The 26,023-nt window shown below is 41.5% G+C and overlaps 2 protein-coding genes across 4 annotated transcripts in view; one reads left to right on the forward strand and one right to left on the reverse strand.

Annotated features, from left to right (window-relative positions):
• The first annotated feature begins 527 nt into the window (after positions 1-527).
• Positions 528-14,254, forward strand: LOC135084141 (hexokinase-2-like). The gene is made up of 10 exons (XM_063978886.1): positions 528-762; positions 7,304-7,457; positions 8,068-8,179; positions 8,307-8,413; positions 8,569-8,789; positions 9,493-9,701; positions 10,398-10,535; positions 11,105-11,247; positions 11,841-11,974; positions 12,536-14,254. The coding sequence occupies exons 1-10, from the start codon at positions 571-573 to the stop codon at positions 12,623-12,625; spliced, it is 1,500 nt and encodes a 499-aa protein (XP_063834956.1). The 5' UTR covers positions 528-570; the 3' UTR covers positions 12,626-14,254.
• A 714-nt stretch (positions 14,255-14,968) lies between these two features.
• LOC135084140 (epidermal growth factor receptor kinase substrate 8-like protein 1) overlaps positions 14,969-26,023 on the reverse strand; it is a 33,198-nt gene continuing 22,143 nt past the window's right edge. The window contains exons 7-16 of one of the 3 annotated variants that reach the window (XM_063978884.1): positions 23,841-24,397; positions 23,334-23,426; positions 22,502-22,587; positions 21,709-21,833; positions 20,559-20,702; positions 19,730-19,778; positions 16,967-17,077; positions 16,479-16,603; positions 15,773-15,998; positions 14,969-15,226 (exon numbers count right to left, since the gene is read on the reverse strand). In XM_063978884.1, coding sequence (XP_063834954.1) covers positions 15,087-15,226; positions 15,773-15,998; positions 16,479-16,603; positions 16,967-17,077; positions 19,730-19,778; positions 20,559-20,702; positions 21,709-21,833; positions 22,502-22,587; positions 23,334-23,426; positions 23,841-24,397 — 1,656 coding nt within the window. In that variant the 3' untranslated portion in view covers positions 14,969-15,086. Of the gene's footprint in view, positions 15,227-15,772; positions 15,999-16,478; positions 16,604-16,966; positions 17,111-19,729; positions 19,779-20,558; positions 20,703-21,708; positions 21,834-22,501; positions 22,588-23,333; positions 23,427-23,840; positions 24,398-26,023 lie in introns of all 3 variants that reach the window. The other 2 variants (XM_063978885.1, XM_063978883.1) reach the window with 2 other exon arrangements.

A 26,023-nucleotide genomic window follows, 5' to 3' on the forward strand; every position in this document is an offset into this window, starting at 1 on the left:
TTTGTAATTTCTTGAGCAAAACCACGTTCGAAAGCTAGTCTTATATTAAAGCTGTCATGTCGCCACGATTTGCGTTTCAGTTTCTACAATTACTGATAAGCAAATCATAGGAAAACTTCATCGGGTCAAGCAATTCACTATCGCCCTAAGATGTTTTTATATGATATGTCATTGCTATCGCCATGCGACAGGTGACGCCGGGTTATCATGTAGATACTCGTATATTGCAAAAATGCTCGTATTTTAAAATTCAGTAGGTACATGTTATGAAAAAAAAAAACAAAACTAATATTTTTCAGCCAATTATTTTTCAATTTTCATCTTTAGTTTGATAGAGTCTAGTTTTATACTTTTGATGAACTAAAGATACTTGGATCAATGTCAATCATAGATTTTACGGAAAAGTTAAGTTTGTTTCTGAAATCAATAGTAAAAGAGATACATGTTATCAATCGTCTCGAGCATGGTTCGTAGTGCTGTGACTTCTAAATCCCCAACGGACTGTGATGAGGCGTTCTTTTACTAAGACCAAATTATTTTAATTCCAGATAATCCAGTACATTAGCAGCTATGTCGACGGCAGTAGAGAACGGCGTGGTGACCGGCGTCAGCAACGGCGTGCCCAACGGGCTGCTGGAGGCGCGCCTCAACGGGCACGTGCACGCGCACGCGCACGCGCACGCCGCGCTCGCGCACGACCGCTGGGACGAGCAGTTCCTGCCGCCGCCGCTCAGGATCGAAGACCAGGCGCGCGCGCTCAAGGTAAGCCTCTACAGAGTCTCCAGCCTCCGTTGGCTTATCAGAAGGTAGACTTAAGGAAGTCAATTCTCCCTCTAATACATCAGATAGAAGTGGTTAGGTGTGCGCAATTGCATCTGTACCTGTAGATGGTTTTCTTTGAAACAAAGGACAAAGTGAAGGAGCATCTTTTTGGGAATTTAGATCCAACATGAATGTGACAAGCAAGCTCTGTAATAAAATAGCAATTAATAGAGTAACAAGTCAGGAACACAATGTTAGTAAGTTATCACTCATACGCTAACAAGTTTTCATGTAAATTGCAAATTGTGAATGACCATAGTTCAATCCGGAACGGCATTGTATTCGTAGTTAGTCAAGTTATAGAGTTGACCCGCAGATCAACTCGTTTTAGAAGGCGATTACTGCATGCCACGCGCCATACACGTACGACCAACGGACGACAAAATAATAGCTTCCGTTTTCCTTACACGTACGACGTAAGTATAGGACTAATTTAGCAGTATTACGTACATGGAGGTATACCAGGTGCGATTGTGGTCAAATACCTGCCATGAAAACAAACCCTATACATTTTATAATTGCTTCTATTTTATGTAAGTACGTATAAGTATAAAATTGTGTCATTTGTAATCAATAAAATTAAGAAAACACGAAAAACAGAACTTAGTTCGATGTTATTAAAATTAATGATGTTAAGAGATCTCGTCAAGTAACAATAGGCTCTACAATAATTATTGTAGCAATTCAACATGCACAGGTGTTCTCTGAATATTTAAAAAGTATTTTTATTTTATTTATTTTATTTATTTGAACACCAACAAGTATTGAAATAAAATAAATGTAAGAAGCCATTGCAAAAATCTTAACATCTGTATTTGTCTTGAAAATTCCTACAAAAATATTCTTTATCATTTTAATTTAGTTTTCCAACAGATCTACTGTCTCTAGATTGGTTGCTTCTTTTTGCCACGAGTCTCGGGGACATATTGAAAAAATTCTACTAGCTACATGATAATGCTAAATTTCAATTTTCAACTGAATAATGTTTGCTTTATATTTGTAAGTATGCTGAAAATTTCATTATGAAACACGTGTGTATTTACTACGAGTAAAGCTCAAAATAGCTTTATGATACGCAATAATAATATCAAAAGGAAAGTACTATGTCAACCAATGATTTTGCTGATACAGTAATCTTTTAATGTCTTTTAAAATGTAGTTATCTTTACTGTTTCTCATAAAACAAAAATAAACTAACCGTGTAGGTCGGTTTCTACAAAAATAACATTGGCGCAGTTTACTGAAAAGCATTGCCTTTCATTTATAAAATAGAAGCGCGAAAAACAAAACATTTTCGACGGAATTTAAAGCATTGAACTAAAAAATGTTTTATCCATTCTCCGTGCGTTGTCTAGGCGTATAAATAGCCGCCACAGATTTAGGCACGGGCGCATCGCCGCGTACCCACTCCACGCCGAACCGGCGATCTTGTCAATAACAACTGATAAAATCCACTGAAACTACGTGTATGATTAAACTGTCTCGGGGATACTTATTGCACTTCACTTTTTAATCAAAGGCTTTCACATCAGGATATTCGGTCGAGAGAGGTTCTTTGGATACTATTCTTTCAATTAATTTTCACATTTACCTACCCTTGGTTCCCTATTGAATCCTTATTAAAATATTCGTTTTATTTACCTAAATAAAGTGTAAAGGTTTACCTAGGTGTCACTTAAATAATATAAACTAACTATGTCCTTTCTTACTCCACGTTCACTGTCTACGATTCAACCGAATGAGTTTAATCTTACCTAAATAATGGTGTAAGTAATTGTAACGTATAAGGTATGGGTCATTTATTTTCAGCTGTAATAATTATTAATGTAATAATTATTAATGTAATAATTATTAATGCAATAATTATTACGTTTTCGAGTCTGAAATTGCATAATTATTTTGACTGCCAAAATCAAAATAATCGTAGGCGGTTAATTGCTTCAGTGATTTGGTTTCATCTGTTTATGCGCGGCGATAATAGTGCGATAACCTTCGCCGAGATTATCGTTTTATAGCGATGTTGTCCGTTTGCGACTGGAGAATAATAAAATAACTAACTAAATATCATAATTTATATTTTATTAGTTTAGGTACCTTTTCAATAGCTGAAGTTAAAAAAAACGATTTAAAAGCCTTATCCACTCATTGATCTAGAACTCGGTACTAAATAGGTCTCAATTATTTTTGTGATGGACAACTCAAAGATTTTGCGTGTGTACCTGTCACTCATGGCCCCATTTTACATACATTTTAAGTGGATAGGTATAGGTAGTGTCTACTAATGGATAAAAAAACGTTCTTATCAAAAAATTTGTGCGTAGTAGATGACCCTGAACTAGGTTGTTTTATCGACAGTCAAAACGATATTTTGCTATTTATTATGTAGGTAGATATTATTATTAATATTAGTATTATCATGTCCCTAAAATGGTCAGCAAGTAATAACTTACCTATTTTAAGTATAGTTGTTAACAATACATAACATAGATTACTACTGACGTAAATGAAATTAAGCAACGTCACGTCATGCATGATGATTTGTTGATGATGATGAGCTAGCACGGCTACGGAATTATAAGCTGTGTAGGTAAATGGAAATAAAAAGATTTGTTGTCTTTTAGGTAAACAGCTGAGTAAATAGGTACATAAAAAATCAAAGATTTGTTTTCGTCTGCATGCCCTTGTTACAATGTGCCGAGATAAAAAGCTGTTGACGTGTTTGTTTATAAACAACTTATTGCCAATTGCTTTTTAATTAGAACAGATTGTTCAGAGATAAAACTGGTCAAATAGGTCAAAATCCGATATACATTTCAGTTCAATGTTCTTGCGATACCTACCTAATTATGGAATGGAGTTGTTAGTGTTTAATTAAGGGTAGATATTTTTTTGTCATATCTACCTAAAGGTTGTTGTCCGAGACTTGCTCACCCATGTCCCATGTGATGAATTCTTTCAAGGATGGGCGTTATGTAAGAAAGTGCAATTGGCATGTTCTGGAGCTAATTGTGCCAATCGCGCTGCGCCGGCGCTCAATTGTTATGGATGGCGCTTTGATTGCGACGCACGCGCCGATACTTATTAAGCGGGAGATTTATTACACTACCAATACAACAATCACATGACCCTATGACGCTATTAGATATTTATTAAAAGCAAGGGATCAGATGATCTGGCAGCAGGATAGTTAAATAAAGATTCTTCATCTTCGACATAACTGAAAAAAAAATAGATGCCTATCCTATCAAATCTAATTTTTTTCAAGTGTTATTTTTGTAATTTTATTAACAGAACATGTGTTTAAATTATTTACAAATAATGTAAAATACTGAAAGAATGCAGAGAGCGAATTTCCTTAGCCATATACCTACTACGAAGAGTCTACTACGAGTATAATATAACAGTACTTCTTTTACCGAGTATTTATACTGAATACTGGTTAAAAATATTATCTGGCATAATAAAATGTATAAATAAATATTGGGAATGAGTGATATAAGAATAATTATGTTCAAGGCTAAGATTAATTAAGCGTTTAATTACATGAATTTAAATTATTTTGCTCACTCGTTTTACTGTTCTTATCAGTACAGCTACTGTAGTTACTAAATCTTGACCAAATATTGGTTTCATTTCGCGCCATTTTTGTTCAGAAACGGCTTTCATTACTTATCAGCAAAATATAAATTGATACTAATTGCTTTGAAAACATTAGAAACAAACGTGACGCGGGTCATTAGTTCAGCTGCTAATCCGAGCACATTATCTCCGCATGTGCACTATCCTTGGGGACACCGATTAACGAAATGATGTACACAACACCACGAGGTCACGTTCCTTCTTACACATACACACGTCACATGGAGCTTCTTTATGAAAGTAAGATATCATTTACCATTTTCAGCACATAGTTTGACATCTATTTTTTGGGATAGGTAGGTACTTTACATTATGTATGATTAATTGGAGGCAAATGGGTCAACTGATTGAACATTGATGATTGGTCAAACAGTGGCTTCAGATATAAATCTATCAATCTAGATCAGCGTTGTGAAACATTCAATATCATTGTAAGACTAGGTTTAATATTTTTGATGCTGTTTTGTGTCGCTGAATAAAATATTTCATTTTCATTTTAAGAGGTTTGCGAATACTGAAATAAATTCGCATTAGGTACTTGGGAATTCCTAAAACACAAGTTTTAAAAATAACCGTAATAAGCTGTTTTAAAACTAGAGACATAATCAGACGATGGAATGAAAATGACATCATTAGAACTTTTTGATTTTCAAATCCGTACCTTATAATAATGGATCAAATCTATTTGAGCTCTATTGAAAGTACTGCCGATATTGTCGCGAATGCTACGGCGTAGCGGCTACGCCATATAACTACATCTCGTGACTTCAACCTTCCGCTTCACGTCCGCTAAAGGTTACCTACACACGTAGGCTAATAACTACTGCTATACATACAGCCGTCGGTATGTTTAACTACAGCATATTATGTAATTACATACACGTTGTATGTGCTTTAGCTATACATATATTTGTTGCGAGGTTGGTTTTACAGATATGAAATGATTATTTACAAGCCAACGGAAGAATTTATAGAATTATATTGATTTACTGTAATTTTTACGACATTTTTTTAAATCAACAGAATAAATAATCGTTTACATACCTTTATTTGGCAAGGCAAGACCAAACTTGGGCACAAGTTTAAGAAATATAAAAACTGAAGTGAAAAAGTCGATTAATTTTATTAGCCTTAATAAAATAACAAACCGCGTAACACAGTAACTGTAAACCAATCAAGAATTTTATTATTTATCATTGAATTTATCACGAGTCTTGGTCTCTTTACAGCTCTATAAAGATAATATTAAACAAATATTATTATGTTGAGTAAACTCTTCATTCTAGGCTTTATATCATTAAACATAGAGTTCTAGAGTCGTTTCCGAGACTTTTAGTCAACACATAAGTATAATAAATTTACCTCCCACGTAAGCAAGTGTATTTGTAATCCTGGAAATTATTTGTTGAGATACTGTCGTGTGGAAAATTTCTTCGCAACAACTTTCATAAATAACTAGGTATCTAATCTTTACAGGGATTTGACAACTGTCAGGTCTAAAGTACTTGCTAATGATTTATGAACATAATATTACGTGCAATTATACTTTGTTTTCTTTTGTTTATCTATTGGTGTTAAAATCGATCGCCCATATAATATTGTAATTAAAAAGATATTAATTATGAAAATGTTAAAAAGTACAATTAATTATCTTAGATACTGTTATCATTGTACATTTTTTGCATGGTAGCAGATTCCGGAGCACCTACTGTGGAAACAGTAAGTGATAGTAACTAATTACTTTTATCTACATATATGAACTTTTTTCCCAAAGAATTGTTAAAATGTACCAACCTTTCGAATTAAAGTTTCGAAAAAAAAGTCTAGATAAAATTGGTGAGCTTTTTTTTTTGGAAAAATTCTTGGGGCGTGTAGTAGTATCGTCGAGACATATATGCCGTATACGTAAGTTTGTACATACGTCTCAATGTAAACAATGTAGCGTACGCAGCGCCGGCGCAGGTCGCTCCGCGTGCGCCCCCGCGGGACGCCGCCCGCGCGTCAGCCGACCTGATGAGCTGGCGGTGCTAAGCCGGGTCTTTAGCGTGTGTTTTGCTCTATCTCAATCAACAAAAACATGTCAACATTTTTTGTACGCAATTTTGTTGAATGATGAGATGTTTTTGTTGATTATGTAGAGCAAAAACGCGCTGGAGACCCGGTTTTACATATTATCATTATCAAAATTTCTTCTCGTTTTACATAATAATCTACGACTCTCGACTCTACGGTGCAATAAATGTATTGCAAACTTTCTTTATCCAAGCAATTACTGCCACCTGCCAGCTGCGTCCTCCGCTGAAACTTAATTAACAACTGTCAACTAATGATGGATGTAGCGCCTCCTTCATATAAAGTTTATTTCCCAAGATATTATTAAACTGGTTCAAATTACTAAGAAGTACGGGTCTATGTAATATTAAATTGAATCGACATCCTGAAAACTTTGAAAATGCCGTGCAGCGCAGGAGTATAATAAATCTTTGTAAGATAAACATTGCTGCCTATGTATAAATTACCCGTTTACGTGGAAGAAATTTAATGTGCAATACGAAGCTATTTTACAATGATAATGATTCTCGTATTTAAAATAGTTACATGCAACAACAGCCAATATTACATCGTTTAAATGCCAATCACGGATTCTTTACTTCGGTTTATTAGTCACAACTATAATACTATGTTTAAATGCAATGTTGTACTCCTCACATTATGTATTATCCAAATAACAATATTTTGGTATCCCAGATTTTACGTTAGGCGATTTGTTACATTTCTTAGCGGGCTAGCGGGCATTGTGCTCTTAAATTCAAATAATTTTATTGTCCTTTCTGGCTTGCAGATCAACGCTCGCCTGTCCGGGCTGATCCTGGGCGGCGCGACGCTGCTGCGCGTGGGCGACGTGTTCGAGCGCGAGCTGGAGCGCGGCCTGCGCGAGCAGCCCTCCAGCCTGCAGATGGAGAACACGTACATCCCTGAGCTACCCGACGGCACCGGTAGGTCTAACGCACTCATTCTTCTGTTTAGGACGCTATATCATATTTAACAGTTGGGCCCAATCAATAAATATTTACTTGTTAATGTTCATTTCCGTTCTTCTGCCCATCATCATCATCATCGCAGCCATAGGACGTCCACTGCTGAACATAGGCCTCCCCCAATGCTTTCCATGTTGCCCGGTTGGTAGCGGCCTGCATCCAGCGCTTTCCTGCTACCTTTATGATGTCGTCGGTCCACCTTGTGGGTGTTCTTCTGCCCATTGGTTCCAACTATGTTGGGCTCAATAAACTCATAAATTCACTTCTTCGGTATATATTTTTTTTGCATTAATTGGTACATACTTTAATCGGCACCGGTAACGGGAGACTTAACGTTTATTTCGTCCGATACTTCTCTCTACTTCTTCTTCATCTGATAAGTAGAGTTATTGCTACTTTTGTAGCGAAGTTTTGGTCTGTGTAGGTTTGTTGTCGACACGAAAAGAAGAAGAAGAAGTGGAGTTAGAAGAAGTATGAGGAATAAAGAAATGGGATGAAGTCGGAAGCAAATGAGATCCTGAAGGTCGAAGTGAAGAAGTAATTTAAAAGTACCTCATGTGTTTTCCAGAGGAGGGTCTATTCCTGGCGCTGGACCTCGGCGGCACAAACTTCAGAGTGCTGCTTTTGGAACTTAGAGGAGGACAGCTAGTGCGGGAGGACGTCAAACAATACCACATCAGGTAAACTCTATTTCATGTCTTTTATTTCCGAGTGCAAGCTTCTATGTATGATCTAACTAGATCGAAATTCGGATTCTGGGAGTCTTATTCTTCAAACAATTCTTTCAATTAAAAATATTTTTTACAGTGACGAGATGCGAGTGGGCCCCGGGGAAGACCTCTTCAATTTCCTCGCAGACTGCGTGTTAGATTTCGTTCGTTCAGAAGGAATGGAAAAGGAAAAGCTTTCTTTAGGTAACTATTTCCCATTATACTTCATTTTTATACATTTTGTATTGTGTGTTGTGTTGCCGCTCAGTCAGTCTTGCAAGCGTGGGGAGTTTGGTAGTAGAGAGGGTCGTTATCCAGCAGTTGAATGTGTACTAAAGGATCTGGTGTGTGATTTGCAGGGTTCACGTTCTCGTTCCCGATGAAGCAGCACTCGATCCTGTCGGGCGAGCTGATCACGTGGACCAAGAGCTTCAAGTGCGGCGGCATGGGCGGCGTGGACGTGGCAGCGTTACTGCAGCGCTGCCTGCGCGCGCGCCGCCTCGACGTCACCGTGCGCGTGCTGCTCAACGACACCACCGGCACGCTCGTCGCCGGCGCGCACATCGACCCTGCTGTCGGGGTACGTTGGAATAACTTCAGCCTACGGCCATCGCACTCATTGAAAGAAAGGGTTCCCTCTCACATCGTTAGTCTAATGCCCGTTTTCACCATCAATCCCTAATTTTTAAGTGCCCCTATGACAACAAAATGCCTGGTATGTGTCACCATAGGGGTCACTTAAAAAATAGGGATTGATGGTGAAAACGGGCATAAGGCAAAGCTTTTATTCAGTTAGTATTTAGGCCCATTCCATATACTTCTCAAATATGTATAGCTTGCCCTACCAGCATTTCGGGACAACATATGGGCTGGTGCTGAAAAGAAGTGGCGAAGAAAGAAACCATAGATCAATAAAAGTTTAGGTTCTTCAATTCACTCCACCTGTTTTTCAACTTTTGAAACGCTTCAGTAAAATGAAACACTGCGCTGATTTAAAAAAACTTGGTTCCTATGTAATTCATAAAGATCTATCGTCTTCTAACCTAGTTGCAATCGGTTAATAGCAAACGTGTGGTGGCTCTTTATAGTCTAGAATCTTTCTTCACTCACAAACCCTGGAAAGGCTTGATAATAAGAAATAAATGTTTTTGATTTGATTTGATTAATATAAGGTGACTGGTCGCTATCATATTTTTCCTTCACATACTCACTTTTTTTCTCTAGTCTCTACACGAATTATTTGTCAGGACGTCTCATAGTTAACGTTTCGCGATCATCTCCAGATCGGCGTGATCCTGGGCACGGGCTCGAACGGCTGCTACATGGAGCGCGCGGCGCGCGTGCAACACTGGGAGGCGGCGCACGAGCGCGTGCACGACGTGTGCGTGGACGTGGAGTGGGGCGCGTTCGGCGACAACGGCTGCCTCGACTTCGTGCGCACCGACATCGACCGCGAGGTCGACGCCAGCTCGCTGCTCGTCGCTTCCTTCACGTGAGTCCTCTATTTTCTCTACGAGAAATGCACGAAATTGCATACCCACTGGCGCAAAAACACTGTCACCAGAAGGGCGGGGCCTACCCTCTAAAGCCTCTGTAAAGTGGGTATCATGTATCATCCGGAGCCCAATGAGTGAGACGGAAGCTGCCAGCAATCGCTCGCGGCTCTCGTCCGCATGAGCACTGCCTGTACTTTTTATGTTGTCTTTTGCTGATTGTATGAGAGCCGCATAGGCCCGCATAGATTCGCAGCGTGGGACGTCCACCCACAAGGTGGACCGACGACCTGATAAGAGTAGCAGGAAGGCGCTAGATGCAGGCCGCTACCAACCGTGCGATGTGGAAGTCATTGGGCGAGGCCTATGTTCAGCAGTGGACGCCCTATGGCTGAAATGATGATGATGATGATGAGAGCCATGGAAAAGATAAAGTTTCTCAAGTGGGTCTGACTAAAGATTGTCTTAGGCGTAGAACTATCTCACAGGAGACAGTTATTCAATTCGGCGTTTAGAAATGTGGATAAAGCATGGGTTTAACAACCTATGGTCATTTCTTACCATCAGGTTACCAAAGATCCTTTCTTCTGTTTTTTAGACCTCTTTGTTCTGTTTTTTTATTTTTTCCTTTTTGTGTCAAATAAAGTTTTTCTTATCTTATCTTATCTTATCTCATAAGCTTCTCCTCTGCGTAGGTTTGAGAAGTACATCGGCGGCAAGTACCTGGGCGACGTGATGCGCGCGGCGCTGGCGGCGCTGGCGGCCGAGCGGCTGTTCCCCGCCGCGCCGCGGCCCGGCGCGCTCGCCACCGCCGACCTCAGCATGTTCGAGGAGTGAGTCATCCTTCTTCACACCAGTTACAAGTTTACTTTCAAAGTTATAAGTATTATAAAGATACATAGTTACCTACTCTTATTGCAAAACCATATGTAGATACAAAATAGATGAGAACTTGTTGGGCACAAAAATTGGGGGCTCAATGATTCGTGTCATAGTGATATCCATAGTTCACATAGAGCCCGAGTTCGATATATCACTTCAACGTCATTTTTACAATGTTCAAAGTTAGGTACAGTGGGTCTAGACAAAGTGCACTTTTTGATCGAATCGAAAATCGAATCCGTTAAAACTCCATACAAAAAAGGCTTTTCGACCACTTTTCGACTGGTTTGCGATTAAAATGTGCACTTTGTCTAGACCCATAGGTAAGTTACAATAACTGCAAAACTTTTACCATGCGATGCAATGGTGCGATACCGAGACATTCGGTTTGATGACCATTTGATGCCGCGTTTTCGCTGTCGTTACATTCGATGTAACAACTTTAGTTGTCTGAGGAAACGGCGGTCTAATAATTTTGAGGAAACGGCCAAGTATAACCTGATTTTTTGTGTTCTTTCAGGGAGAGCATGCAGGGCTCGTGGGAGCGCACGCGAGAGACGCTGACGACAGCGTGCGGCGTGGCGGTGAGCGCGGCCGACGCGCTGGTGGCGCAGCACGTGGCGCGCGTCGTCTCCAACCGCGCCGCGCAGCTCGTCTCCGTCTGTGAGTACCCTTACCTCTACCCTCTAACAATATTGTCTAAACTCTCTTACCACTGGATTATAGAGGCCTTGTCGAACCCAGGTAACTTTGGCATAGCAAGTTTAATGCATGGTATGTTAGAACAATTTAAGAAAAATAAAGATATACGAGTAGCTAAATTGCGAAGAACGATTGAAGAAGAACGACCGAAGGTTGAGTTCGGTAGCATACATTAAATAAACTTTTTAACCGCCTCTGTGGTCTAGTGGTAAGACCACCTGCTTCAGACGCAGAGGTCCTGGGTTCGAATCCCAGTGGGAGTAGATTTTTCTGTTCGGTTTGTTGGTGGTAGGGCTTGTTCTAAGCCCGCCTGGCTAGCTACCACCATCTTACCTAAGTCTGTTGTTTTGTTGTGTTCCGGCAGTTAGAGGTAAGATATCCAGTTCATCCGTGGTTGAGGATTCCGAGCGAAGCTTGCTTCCGCCTTCGGCCTGATGATCACTTACCATTAGGTGAGTGAGGTACAGGCCAAGAGCTTCCTTGTTGTGGATAAAAAATAAGAAAGCACGTCCAGAAATGTGACGTATCTCTGACGTAGACATGTTCCCCGGCAGGCATCGCGACGCTGCTGCGGCGCATGGACCGGCCGTACGTGGTGGTGGCGGTGGACGGCTCCGTGTACAAGCGGCACCCGCGCATCGCGCGCCTCATGGACAAGTACATCGCGCTGCTGGCGCCCAAGCACAAGGTACCTACCCTACCTCGCTCGACCATAAACTTAAACATATTTGTTTTTCTTGGAATCAAAAAATGGCAATGCCAGATTTTGTATGGAAGGTGGCGTCTTTTTTTTTTTTGCGCGGCCATCGACCAAACCTTATTTTTTGATTACAAAATAGTGTAATAAACCAAACTTACTATGACATGTACCTCTAAACTCAGTCTGAACTGAGTTACAAGCATTAGAAGTTTGAGGATTTTACATACTAGATTTGCTTTTTGCGCGCAAGTTTTGTAAGAAATTGCAACAAAATAGTCTTTTTTTATTGCGCTGATTCTGCTCCACACTGATGGCTGGAGCCTATAATGGATGGTATTGTTTGTTTACACATACAATGTCACTGTTGTTGTGAGTTTAGAGGTATACATGTCATAGTAAGTTTGGTTTATTACACTATTTTGTAACCAAAAAATGAGGTTTGGTCGATGGCCGCGCAAAAAAAAGACGCCAATTTCCGGCATTGTCTTTTGCAATATACTTAAACCATTAAATTAGTATTCTCAAAAAAGCAACCTTTTCTTCGTCTAGTTCTCCCTGCTCGCCGCTGAGGATGGCAGCGGCAAAGGGTCAGCTCTGACGGCCGCGATCGCGGCGCGCATGGCGGCGAGACAACAATGACCGCTCTGCGACGACGCGACGCCGACTTGGCAGTCGTGACTCGTGGGACGTGATAAGTTGGACATAATCAGACTAAAGACTTTTGGTTGACGAAAATTACGTTGGTATTGTCTTCTAGCTTTTTGGATCGATAAAAACCGAAAATTCTGATAAAGAAAAGCATGAAACAAACCTAAAATCTAGAAGAAGAAAACTTCTCGGAAAAGGGGAGTTTTCATTAATCATGATCTTTTAAACCACAGACTTTGTAACGAATTGTAAATAGTTTCTGAGTCACTTTGCTCGTAAACTCGTGTTAGTGCACATAAAATGGACAAGCTGATAAGGGCAGATGAGGTGACCCTTCCAGAGCCATTCACACTGTGGCAGGCATTTTAGTTCCACCTCACTTTGATGATATTTAATTACTGGTATAAAAAGCTCATTTGATATTAAAGTGTGTTGAAGTTTAAATGAGGAGTGTATGAGTTGTAGGAAAATGTAGGACATATCGAATTTTCATGTTAGTGGTTATGTGTGGAGCTCGCGGGACGAGTGAGTCGTGTGATACTTTCCATTTAGTTAGTACGTACCTAAGTAGGTATAGTTTTGTATAGAAAATTTATACTGTATGTGATATGTGAGTAGACACTTAGATTTATTGTGTAGTGACAAATACATATTGTAGTTTAAGTTTATTATCCTGTTTGGAAACATGGGCAGCTGAGTTTATAGACTCCGTAGGAACGAGATTTTAAGTTGAAAATCTTGAAGTAGATATGTCCAAAAATCTCAAATCAATAATAAATGGTTTACCTACTACATTTATGGGAGGCATTTTAAATAGTTTTTAAAGAACATTGCGAAATGTTGTATTCTTATTTCACTTGATTTAATAAATCAGACCTGATTTCATAATTTCATTATGAAAGCGCATCTTATGATGGTTGTACATAGTAGTTTAAGTTAGTATAAATCGTGCCATACATTATGTTTATTTTAGTTAGTTACACGGTAGAATAACATTTCCATGCAATCGCAGCACTTAGCTGGTATGTATTACATTTCTGGTGGAGTCTGTAGCGCACGCAAAGGCGCGGCGGGTGCAATCAATGTTGATGAGGATGACTTTTATCCTCAGTATCAGCTAAGGGTTGTGATGGCCAATATTCCGCAATATGCTCATAAATTGTCTAGATTTCTAGTGGGTTTGGCAATGATTTTCAACATGAGGAAATTAAAAAAAAAGATTTTTCTATGTATTAACTATGTCTTATGTTCTTTGTTATGGGATTTTAAATTTTAAAATAGCATTAGTGTTTGAGCGTCGGACTGTGCAATAGAAGCGCGCGCTTGGTGCTAGACGTGACTGCTAGTTGCTGGCACACGTACGAACTACGATTGATGCTGCAAGGCTTAGCAATTTTGAATTGCGACGTAGGTAACTGATGAATTTTATAAGTAAAACAAATTATATCTTCAAATTATGATTATATCTTCGTTTATTTTAGATTTACAAAATAAATTGTGTCTTTCTTTTGATGAACTATGCAGCTTTATTTTTCTACTCATTTCGGGTTATACAATGTTATTGTTTATTATAAGTAATTGTTAAAGCAGAATATTTTTTAATAAAATGTATGATATTAATTTGACTGGTTTTATTTATGCAAATTCATTAATATAATAGTAGGTAGGTATTGCTTTAATATCGCAACACATTCCTAAATAATCTACGAAGTCGAGGCCATGTATCAGCAAATAAAAGTCCGTTTATTGTATAAAATAATTTAATCTAGCTTGATAACAGACTGACGTTATCTTAATCCTAAATAATGCGCTATAAAATAACAACGTACCTCCCTAGGTCAACAGCACATCAAACTCAACACTAAAATCGCAGTGGTAATAAAAAGTATTATTGGTATAAAATTTAAAAAATTATAAAAAATTAAAATTAAATAAAATTCATAAAATTAATTTATTTTTGCTTTTGCAAATAGGCTTTTAAAAAGCACTTTTACACGTCCCAATATTAACCCTACCACTGTATTATCTACAAATATGTTTAGTCTGATGCGCTGTTGACTGTGAATTACATAAAAGTATTGTCTATGTCGAGCTTAAGTAAGATATAATTTAATTGAAAATAACTTAGTTATTGCACATGTTTAAAATAACAATCGTAACTAATACAAGTGACTGGATGACTGTCAGTCGTTATTGAAATCAATGGAACGTAGCTAGTCATTCATCGTTTTAAATCCAATGAAATCAAGTCACATCTTCACAAAATTTTACCAGCACTATACATTAAATGAGGTCCTAATTTTTGTCTCATAATTAAAATATTTTTTATTGTCATAACTCATTTTTGTCATTCAAGTACAGCGAATCGAGACACCATTGAAATCAATTGTTCCACGAGTTGAAGTATTGAAACTGAGAACAATAAGAATAAATATTCAAGATTAGTGTGCCGTCAGCACACGGACGCGTTCTCGTCGTGGTCGTCGGTGCATCGGGTCGCGCGCTCGTCGACGCGGCCGCTCACGACACCTCCACCTTCTCCCGCACCTTCCGCAGTATGCTCTGCAGCTCGGAGGCTGACGTAGTTTTGTACTGGAAGAGTGAATAACAATTAATTAGTTACAGATATTTAATCAAGTCTAGTAAGGATTAAATCGATTAGTCGATAAGTATTTCCAGGTTTATCTTCAATGCATATTCGGATTTACAACTCCAATTGATTTTAATTTTATTATGCTGTCATGTGGGTAGGAGGCGAATTTTACTGACACTTAAAAATCGTCTTGCAAGTTTACTGTAGATTCCGTGAAGGGTAGTTAAACGGAAAGCATGGTCGATGTTTTTTAAATGCTTTTAATTTATTGTTTAATGAACTTTAGTATACAAATCTGCTGTTATTTTGTGTTATAAAGTGTAGTGATGATTTGAGCGCGCATCCAGTGTAATACGGGTTGTCATGTGAACACCTAGCTTTGGACTCAATACTTAGAGGTTGGATTGTCACAAAACAAAAGAAGAAGTGGACTGACTGTCTGGCGCAATTAGCAAAACAAAAGAAGAAGAAAGTAGATTGACTGTCTTGCTGATCGACCTCAATGAGGAAGCGATGTTGCTCATGCGTGTCAAGGTAGAGCTCACCGTAGTGGCGAATGTGGGGGGAGGCGTGTCCACTCACCCCGGAGACGTTCCGCTGCACCAGCACCTGCGAGTACAGCCGCTTGCCCTCGTCCGCCCCAAGCGCGCGTTCGAGCTGCGCGCGCCCGAGCGCGAACAGCTGGTGGCCCGGCACGCGCAGCTGCTTCTGCGCGCGCTCCGAGAAGCCCTTCGCTTCCAGCCAGTTCACCACCTCGTCGGGGTTGGATTTCTGAAACAATACAGGTGCAAGTTTTAAAACTTTTCGTTATGTGGGTGAGTCCCAGGCTCTGTTCAGAAAATGTAGTGGTCCAGTCGCGTTTCGAGAGGTAGTTAACTATTATTATAGAGCCTAGATCTTTCCTTCTTCTATCGTGTAGATAAGATGCAATTTTATTATTTAAATCGATTGCCTCAAGTGGACTTGAATCCAATATCACGTCGAATAGTTAGAGATGCATCTCTTTAATGAAAAAATCTAATAATACGGTGCATTCTCTTCCTCTTCCTCGGTTCTTGACTGATGAGGATCGCGACAATAAATAGTGTTCCTCCACAGACTGCGGTCATAAGCTGTGTGGACCGCACGATGCAAACTCCCGCCCACCGTATTCCTCACCGCGTCTGACCATCTCGTCGGTGCCCTGCCCCGCGCACTTCTGCCTTCCAGTTGTCCCAAGATAATTTCTTTCTCCAGACATACGGTGCATACCTGGTCAATAAATATATCGGGCGTCTTCTTGAAGTCGAGCTTATTCTTGCGGTTCTGGATGGCCGGCAGCACCATCTTCAGCTCCTCGTTCAGCTCGCTGCTCGTGCTCATCATGGATTTTGTCGCTGAAAGCCGTAACAAAGAAAATTATTTCAACTTTCTTTTTGCCTATACTCGGACCATTAATCCCCGTTTTGCGATATCCCCATTTTAAGGAGTCCACTTTTTAAGAAAACCCCATAATTTTTCAAAAGGTTCTTAGCGTTAAGAGTCGCTAAATCAGTTGTCAGTCGTTCATTTAAAGGTAAAAGCGACAGATTTACTGAACTTTTTACAATTCGTAAGGAATATTGCGTGGTCTGTGTGAGGAGTGCGACATTTTAATGAGAGTCGGGTCGATGCATTGCATGCAAGCCTCCTACAGTTTCATAGACAATTTTCCAGTAAGATAAGTGGAATAACGGACAAGATATCTGAATAATACGTACACTTCATGGTGTCAGTCTTGACTGGCACTGGAGCGGGGACCGGCGCCGGCGCCGGTGCCGGCGGCGGCGGTGGCGGGGGCGGCGGCGGCGGCGGGGCTGCTGCAGGCTTCTCTGCAAGTGGCGTGTTACACCAGGCTAAGTGCACTAGCAAGGTAAACTATGATGATATTATTTCGAGATTCTTTTGTGTAAGAAGAGTCTAAGACAGAAAATATTTCGGTTGCGTTTGCCATGACTCACTTAGTGGTGTTATAAAATGCCTTGGGCCAATGGTGTCCTGGATTCAATTGCCTTTGCAAATTGATATTTTCCTTGATATTGTGACATCATCATTTATATTACGAAGCCCTTAACGAAAACACAATGTTTTCCCATTTAGCTATAGATGTGACTTTATTATTTTACATAATACCACTTTAACGCTGAGGGCAATCGAGTCACTGGACTCCATCCTGTACACTACAGTGAACAATACAAACGGACATAGGAGTTATTGTAGTTCCTTACAGATTGAAAAAGAATTAAAACGACAACCACCCAAACAAAACATTAGATGAGACTTACCACAGTTTGTCACACACACATACACACAACATAAAGATAAAAGCTAAGCTACACACACAATGGCGAAATGCGATAGCTACTTTGTATTAATTTAGTTACGTTATGTACCTAAAGTTATTCATCAGTGTCATTATTAACTTTCATATTCAATTTATCACTTTTATGCTTTAGAATTATCAGGAAGAGGGTATAACAAAAACCAAAATTCGGATTTGATAAAAAATTTAATGTATAAAAATGTACTTAAATACAAAAACGGAGCATTATCTACTTTGTTTGCGAGTGGGCGAGTTGCGGGTGTTTCAATTTTTTAGGTGCGGTCTAATAACATTTTTTTGAACTTGGACTCGATCCGCAACACACCCACTTCGATACATTAAAGTTAAGTACTCATTAACTGAATCAAACTCCTTCTCAATTACATTAAATCATTCTCTCATTAAATTATCTGACTCATTTCAGGTGAGTACCGTGAACTAGTAATAGACTCTTTATAATAAAACACAATAGAATACTTTGTTCCGACGAGCTAGCGGACGGAGAAGAGGTGCCGTGTAATTTTACAATTACTATAATAATATTAATAGATTTTTATTTGTTTTAAAAATTAAATTAAATCTTGAGTTGAGCACGAACTCGCACCGACGATTACTCGTTTATCGGCTCAATACATAATTACTCGTATAAATAACATTTTTTCATATTTTTATCTTGAAGATTAATTCATATCAAGTATTCCAAGAGACTAAATAATAATTACGATTTGTTAATTATGTTTTCCGATAACATAATTGACTAGCCTTTGATATAAATTAGTTTCATTGCACATCGTAACAATTTAAGTACAAAGCTTTTAAAACTATTTTACTCTCCGTATGTGTATTTCAAATGTCATAAGTACGTATATGATTGAGGGTAGTTATTATTTAGCCTGTTGACAGCGACAGCGACACACACGTTAGCGACAAACACAAGCAACACACGCGCCCGCGCACGCCACGCGCCCGGCCCGGTCGTGCCACGTCGCTCTAGTGCTCCACGCATTGGGCGTGTCGTGGCACAAATACGAAAATGTATGAACATAGCGACGTGACACCACCACGCGCGTTCCGACTCATACCCAAACCGCCGCATTTTATCGCAAAAAGTCAGAGTAATATTAGAATTGCATGTTATGATGCCTATCCAGTTTTTTAAAAACCAAAACAATAAATAAATAAACATTGAAAAGATTGCAGAAAATTATGGTTATGAAACTTGTGCATTGATAGCAAACCTATTAAAGATGTATCAAAATATGATTTTGATTCTGACCTTTCGCATAAGTACTTGCCTTGCCTTTGAATAAATATCTACTTATAATACAGGGTACATAAATTATGACTAACCAAGGCTAGCTCCCTCTAGCTTCAACACGAAAAAGCTTTTCAGCATTTTCAGTAGAGGGACTCTAGGTGTATAGTGACCAAAGTCGGATCTGGATTCGTTATCAAAATATTTCCAAGATCTCTGGACTTTGGGATTTGATGCTGTGATTCAGATAGAGCTTCTCGAGGTTGTTGAGGAAACGTATTGGATTTGATCTACTGAACGACTTCAGTTGGTTAATTAATATGTTTGATCTTTGGTTATTGTATTTTGTGAAATTGTCCTTATTTATAATCCAGATTTGAATAGACTGACTGAAGTGGAGCTATCAGGGATTTATTTAAATCTCACACGAGGTTAACAAGAAACGCCCGTGTAACGTAGCGACAGTGTTGAACCCAGTGACAGGCAAAGCATAATGTAACGCGTTTACTTTGAATATTTCTTTAGCAAGATATAAGATGTAGAAGTGTGTAATAGATCACGGATTTGCAACCATAAAACATTTAAGCTTTTTTTTTTCACCAATACTGATGTGGACTATTTTGTTTGCTGGCAAGCAAATGAACGGCTTGCCTATGCTACGGGTGGTAAATCTGAGTTCCTGCTCATTTCCCTGACACTACGTTTGTTATTTTAGTCCACACGAATAGTAATAAACTCAATTAGATAATTGTCTGATAAATCCATTAGCTTTGCCGATATGGACTCTTGCGTAATGCGGCGGCTAGAAGTATCGGAACTCGCCCTTCTTGCCGAGGCGCTCGCGGCGGATCCAGTCGGCGCCGGCGCCGCCCGCGCCCCCCGCCCCGCCCGCGCCCCCCGCCCTACCCGGCGCGCCCGTGGGACTGCTGCCGCCGGAGCCGCGCCCGCCGCCCTCCTGGAACAACAGTACAATTAAAACATAATCCATGGCAGCCTGCGCCTAATGGTTCCTTAACAAAATTGGCCTTCATTACCAGACCACTATCATACAATTTTTTTTTATTCACAACGAGGAAGCTCTTGGCCTGTATCTCACCTGATGGTAAGTGATGATCAGGCCGAAGGTGGAAGCGAGCTTCACCTGGAATCCTCAACCACGGAGGAACTGGCTATCTTACCTCTAACTGTCGGAACACAACAATGCTGTTAACATTGGTATATAGGTAAGATGGTGGACTTAGAACAAGCCCTACCACCAACCAAACCGAACAGAAAAATCTGTCCCCACTGAGAATCGAACCCGGGACCTTTGCGTCTGAAGCAGGTGGTCTTACCACTAGACCACAGAGGCGGTTAAATTCATTATGAGCTAGGTGTCGGTGCTCAAGTTAGCAATGGTAGATCGTCAAATAATTAATTTCAGAATCCAGCTGCACAGAGAGACTAAAATGGGTTACATTTATTGCATGAGACGATGTTAGCATCATCTGCGTGCCCTAAAAGGTGGAATCGTTTGAAGCGTGGACATCCAGTTGATAGCCCAATTTACCTGGTAGTGCGAACTTCGAACTCCACGTTCTTCTAATTAATTTCAAATAAAGGTCCAATGACAGTTTAACTTTCCCCCGGGACAAACTTGACCTTCACTGGTTGGGTTTTTATTGGCGGTCAAGCTGTAGATCTTGCTGCACAGGAGTTGCAGCGGTGGGAACGAGAGGTGGGAATAGTCCCGTACCTGGTAGTGCGTGTAGATGGGGTTGGGGTAGAGGTGCGGCGAGGCGGGCGGGGAGAAGGCGGGCGCCACGATGGTGTGCGGCACGTGCGCCGTGGCGCCGCGCCGGTTGCGCGCCTTCCACCACTTGCGCGAGTCGTCCAGCACCTGATGACAACACACGGTTACACATTACATGCTGGCCAGATTCAGCATCGAAACTTAAGCAGTCAATCTTGAACTTAGGAGTTCACCAAGTTACAAGCTTGATTCAATCCCATTAAACCTTAGTTTGGTTTTATTTATAGCTTGTTGTAACTAAGGCCACGCATGCTGAGGGTCATCATCATCATCATTTCAGCCATAAGACGTCCATTGCTGAACACAGGCCTCCCCCAACGACATCCATGATGACCGGTTGGCAGCGGCCGGCATCCAGCGCCTTCCTGCTACCTTTATGAGGTCGTCGATCCACCTTGTGGGTGGATGTTCTACGCTGCGCTTTCCGGTAGGTACTATCGGCAACAGTGTTAACTACCCATTGCCGGTCATGTCGTCTCGTTCTATCGCAAAGAATCACCATTTGATGAGAGCGAGAGCAAAAACAGAAATGGATAGTTAACAATGTGGCCGTGTGTACGCGGCCTCCACTCCAGAACTTTGCTGCCTCATCGGCCGTCAGTTCTGCGTACTTTTTGCCCTGCCCATTGCCACTTCAGCTTGCTAATCCGTCGGACTGTGTCAGCGACTTTACTACGTTTACGGATCTCCTCATTCCTGATTCGATGAATTTAGAGGCTATCACTATTAAATTATCTAATCCACTTTGCTCATCATATCTGACATAGCCCGACGGATTAGCAAGCTGAAGTGGCAATGGGCAGGGCACATAGTACGCAGAACTGACGGCCGATGGGGCAGCAAGGTTCTGGAATGGAGGCCACGTACCGGAAAATGCAGCGTGGGACGTCCACCCACAAGGTGGACCGACGACATCGTAAAGGTAGCAGGAAAGCGCTGGACACAGGCCGTTACCAACCGGGTAACATGGAAAGCATTGGGGGAGGCCTATGTTCAGCAGTGGAAGTCCTATGGCTGAGATGATGATGATGACTTTGCTCATCGATTCAAAGGAGCAAAAGGGAAGACAAGCGGTTGTGCCGGTGGTACGTGCCTCGAGGTACTCGCCGCGCACGACGGTGAGCTCCTTGTCGTTGTTGGCCGTGCGCGGGTACGTCACGCGCACCACGCGCCCGCCGCGCGCCGCCACGCCGCGCGCCCACGACTCGCCCAGCTCGTCTGCAAGAGAACACAAACACATAATTAGGTGGGTATTCTTGGATGGCTCAAACATGAAGTGCAGGTTTTGTTCGCCAGTCGATGAAGCACATGATGTCGTTCCCTGAGTGCCCGAGCAACTGCACTCAGGAGGATTTAATGAATGCCGCTGACAACGCCACTCTTGTAGCGGAATTTTGGGGTGACACTGTGCAGGTTGTCGACACGATAACAAGAAGGTAGTACATAATGTTATCTTTTACTTCTTCTTTTTCACGATATTTTGACCTGTTAGTTCTTTGAGAGGGAGAGAAATCATCACCTGTGGAGATGTTTACGTCCAGCGGTGGTGAATGATTGATCATTTTCAAGGGTGTTCTTTTAGAAAGTTGTGCCCAATCATTATTAGTTAGTCTCGCCGCCACAGTTCTTTGGCTTAACAGCAGTCATCATCATCAACAGCCTTTTACAGTCCACTGCTGGACTATGAGCCTCCTCTAATACAGTGGAGGGTTTGCCATAATCTCCACGCTTGGCAGGCGGGTTGGAGATCGCATTTTAAAAGATTTCAGAGAGCTCTTTTTCAGAGAGAGATAAAGAGAGTAAACGGCAGTTATAATTTAGTAATTTCTGGTTCTATAGTTATTTTAAGACAGAATATTCATCAGTGTTGGCACTGGGATACTGACCGTCGTCGCGCTCGGGGCGGTAGGGCGGCTCTCGCTCCGGGGAGGACGCGGCGGAGCCCGAGTCCTCGCGCGTGAGCGTGCGCCCGCTGCAACAGAAAATGTTGACATTTTATTAAAATACTATTGGCATTAGTATTGGAATGGTCTATTTTCTAATGCCCGTTTTCACCATGAATCCCTAATTTTTAAGTGACCTCTATGGTAACACTTAACAGGAATTTTATTTTCAAAGGAGTCATTTATAAATTAGGGATTGATGGTGTAAACGGGCATAAGTCTTCCAGTTATTAGGGTTCCGTAATTAATCCTACCTGATGACATATGTACCTACACACAAAAAGAAAAGTGCTCAGCCAAGCTCGCTCTAGCTTGAAGGTTCAGAACAGTTCAGAAAAAGGCTCTTATCTTGCATCAACTTTCGGAAAATTGAATAAAGGTGAGCTCGCAAAGTGGCGGAGGTGTTCTTTTGGTCTTTTGGTCAAGCGATTTTGGATTACAAATAACAGAAGCATGACATACAACAAAGCAAGTGTACCTGGAATACGGCGCATACTGCTCGCCGTATATGTCGTCCCTCTCGTCGCGGTCGTAGGCGTACGCGGCGCCCTCCCCGCCGCCCGCGCCCCCCGCCGGGCTCGCGCCCGCGCCGCCTGCGCCCGCGTCGCTGCGCCGAGGCGAAGTCCTGGCGCACACACACATAAGCCACGGCACAAGGACAACACAATGACACAGAGAAGATGACAGACAGGTGATGAACACAAAGATATTGGAAGAAGTAACTAATAATGATGTGCACCCACAAATATTAACAAAGATAATAGTGGTCTGTTACCTGCGCAGAGGCTGGTCATCGACCTGGTAGTCCGGCGACCACCCGTCCATGAACACGGGGTGGTACGGGGGAATCGCTGTCTTCCATTGTTCCCTGCAGACACCAAAGATATGCTTAAGATTTTCTACAATGTACATAACTAGTGTGCTTTCAACTTCTACTTCTTGACTCTACCCATAATTTATAAATAAAACACGATTGTTTTATTTTTGTTAATTACATAGATGTTATCCTTGGAATTGACTTCTGTAAGAGTGTTGATCTACTACCGGTTCTGTACCAATTATGATTGATAATATTTATCACAATTCATTATCTGAATATAAATAGGTGGATGGCGATTGCACTCAATAATGCCATAAAATCGATTGTTTATCATAACATATCATACTATTTTATGAGCGGTCATGGAGCAAAAGCTTTTAAAACAACTACGAGGCCATTTCACGAAGTAAAAAACCCTGACATTGTCTACAGTCTCAATAATGTTCTGAAACCACCTCATACCTGGGTATGAGCCAGGCGTCGCCCAGCGAATGCCACAGCTCCGTTTCTTTGCTGGTGACGCAGTTGGCCAGCAGGTTGAGCGCGTCCCGCGTGAGCAGCGGCTGCACCACGCGCGAGGGCAGGCGGCCGTCCGCCACGTCCTGCGCCGCGTCCACGATCAGCGCCAACGGCGTGAACAGGAAGTGCACCAGCTCGGGCGCGTTCGGGTCGTGGATGTGCGCTCGCAGCCGCGCCAGCAAGTTGAAGGACAGCTTAAACTTCTGCAGCACGTCGACGAAGTCCCGCTCCGGCGGCGGGCGCGTTCGCAGCGCCAGCATGCCCTCGCCCGCGCCCGCCTGCCGCCGCCCGCGCGAGCGCCGCCGCCGCTCCAGCTCGCGCGACGCGGCGGCGGCGTGCTGCAGCCGCGCGATGAACTTCTCGATGTCGTCGAAGCAGCGGTTGAGGATGGCGATGTCCTGCTCGTAGAGGCGCTCGGAGCCCGTGGACGAGGCGTCGTCGCGCTCGCCGCCCGAGCCGCCGCGCTCCGTGCGCTCGCGGCCCAGCTGCGCCGACATTTGCTGCGGAACCAGGTACTTTTTACTGACGTTTGTTTTGATGCACGATAGATAATCTAGATATTTATGACGTAGTCGTGGAGATGCCGAAAAGGAGCTAATCTTGCCTTGATAAACTGATAATAATTTAATATGCTAATAAAAGTTCTACTAATAACGTTTATGCTTTTGATACATACTCTACTTTGTTTGCAAATTGGCAGATGAAATGCTGTACCTTCTGAATGACAACCTCTTCTTCAGATGAATTACTAACATACAAAAACGAATGATAGGTACCTACCAAGAAAGAAATAGGTTTTAAAATCATACTAGAATCCAAATGGGGACTGAAAAGAATTTTCACATTAGTGGAAATTGAAATGCATTAGCTCTTTAGAGAGCTAGAAAGAAAACCATACTGATACAACTCACAATTTTTTTGTAAAGGTTTGTGAATCCAAACAACATTTATTAGGGCCACTAAGGATTAAGTTCCGTCAAAAATGAAAATGGACGTAGCTCAATAGGGCTTGACGAATGAAGAGAGAGTAAGTGTGCATGTGCAAGCAATGTTTGTTTGTTTCGAGTACTCACGACGAGCACGGCCTCCCACTGCTGCCGCGTGTACGTGTGGTACATGCGCTCCATGGCTGCGCGCGACTGCGGCCCGAGCTATGCCCCGCGCTATGCCCCGCGCGCTATCGACGCGTTATCGCGCGATAATGATTACGCGGATTATCCACGCCGATAATCCCAGAGTATCCGTGTGGTTATTTTCGAATGTAGTTAATACGATATTAGGGAGATTGTTGATATCCAAATTCTTTAATTAGGTAGTAACTTATGGCCGTTTTAGGGAAATAAAACACACAATACACATACTACTACTTCAGGTCAATATCCGTTGGTCCCAAGAACAAGTGGCGTTAATAGATGAAGACATGAGACATGGTCAAGTTTTTATTGTGATTTGGCCACCTTGAAGGAGCAGATTAAAACCCGCTTTTCGGTTGCATTGGGACAGCAGCACCGCGCAAGATGCATAGTTATTTTTCTACCTGGCCAGAAAGGTGGTGTAGGAGATTGGGATAGGAACGGGATGGGATACCTTCGATTGAGCAGACTCCACAGGACGGTCCAAGCTTGGTTCTTCTTTCACTTTCACAAACACTTGAATTTTTATTGAGATGAGTTTAGCGCGCGATTTGGGTTTATTTGAATTGGTTTATTTTGGATACTTATTTAGTATTAACGCCCAGATAGGTAGGCGAAGCGGCGCGTTGCGATGCGAGAGCGAGACTGAAGGTGGGAGGGAGAGGATAGGAAAAAGGACTGTCAGAATGAGTGATAGAATAGTGTGACATGAGTTCGAAATGTATGAGGTTTTAATGCTGGCGCGTACAACTCCCCCGGCCTAGAGGTCTTCCTCTAGATTGAGTAGCGTTTGTAAAAAAAAAGTTAAAAACGTAAAAAAAAACATGCGTTAGAGAGAACTAAACGAGTTATAAGCGTTAAAGTTGAGTTAAATTAAAATTAAAGTTGAGTTAAATTAAAGTTAAGAAAAAAATTAAGTTAAGAGCATTATTTGAGTTACTGTAAAGGAAGAGGACAAACTCTAACTACAGGCCGAACATAAGTACCGGTTGC

This window comes from Ostrinia nubilalis, chromosome 25 (genome assembly GCF_963855985.1).
Source record: "Ostrinia nubilalis chromosome 25, ilOstNubi1.1, whole genome shotgun sequence".
NCBI lineage: Eukaryota > Metazoa > Arthropoda > Insecta > Lepidoptera > Crambidae > Ostrinia > Ostrinia nubilalis.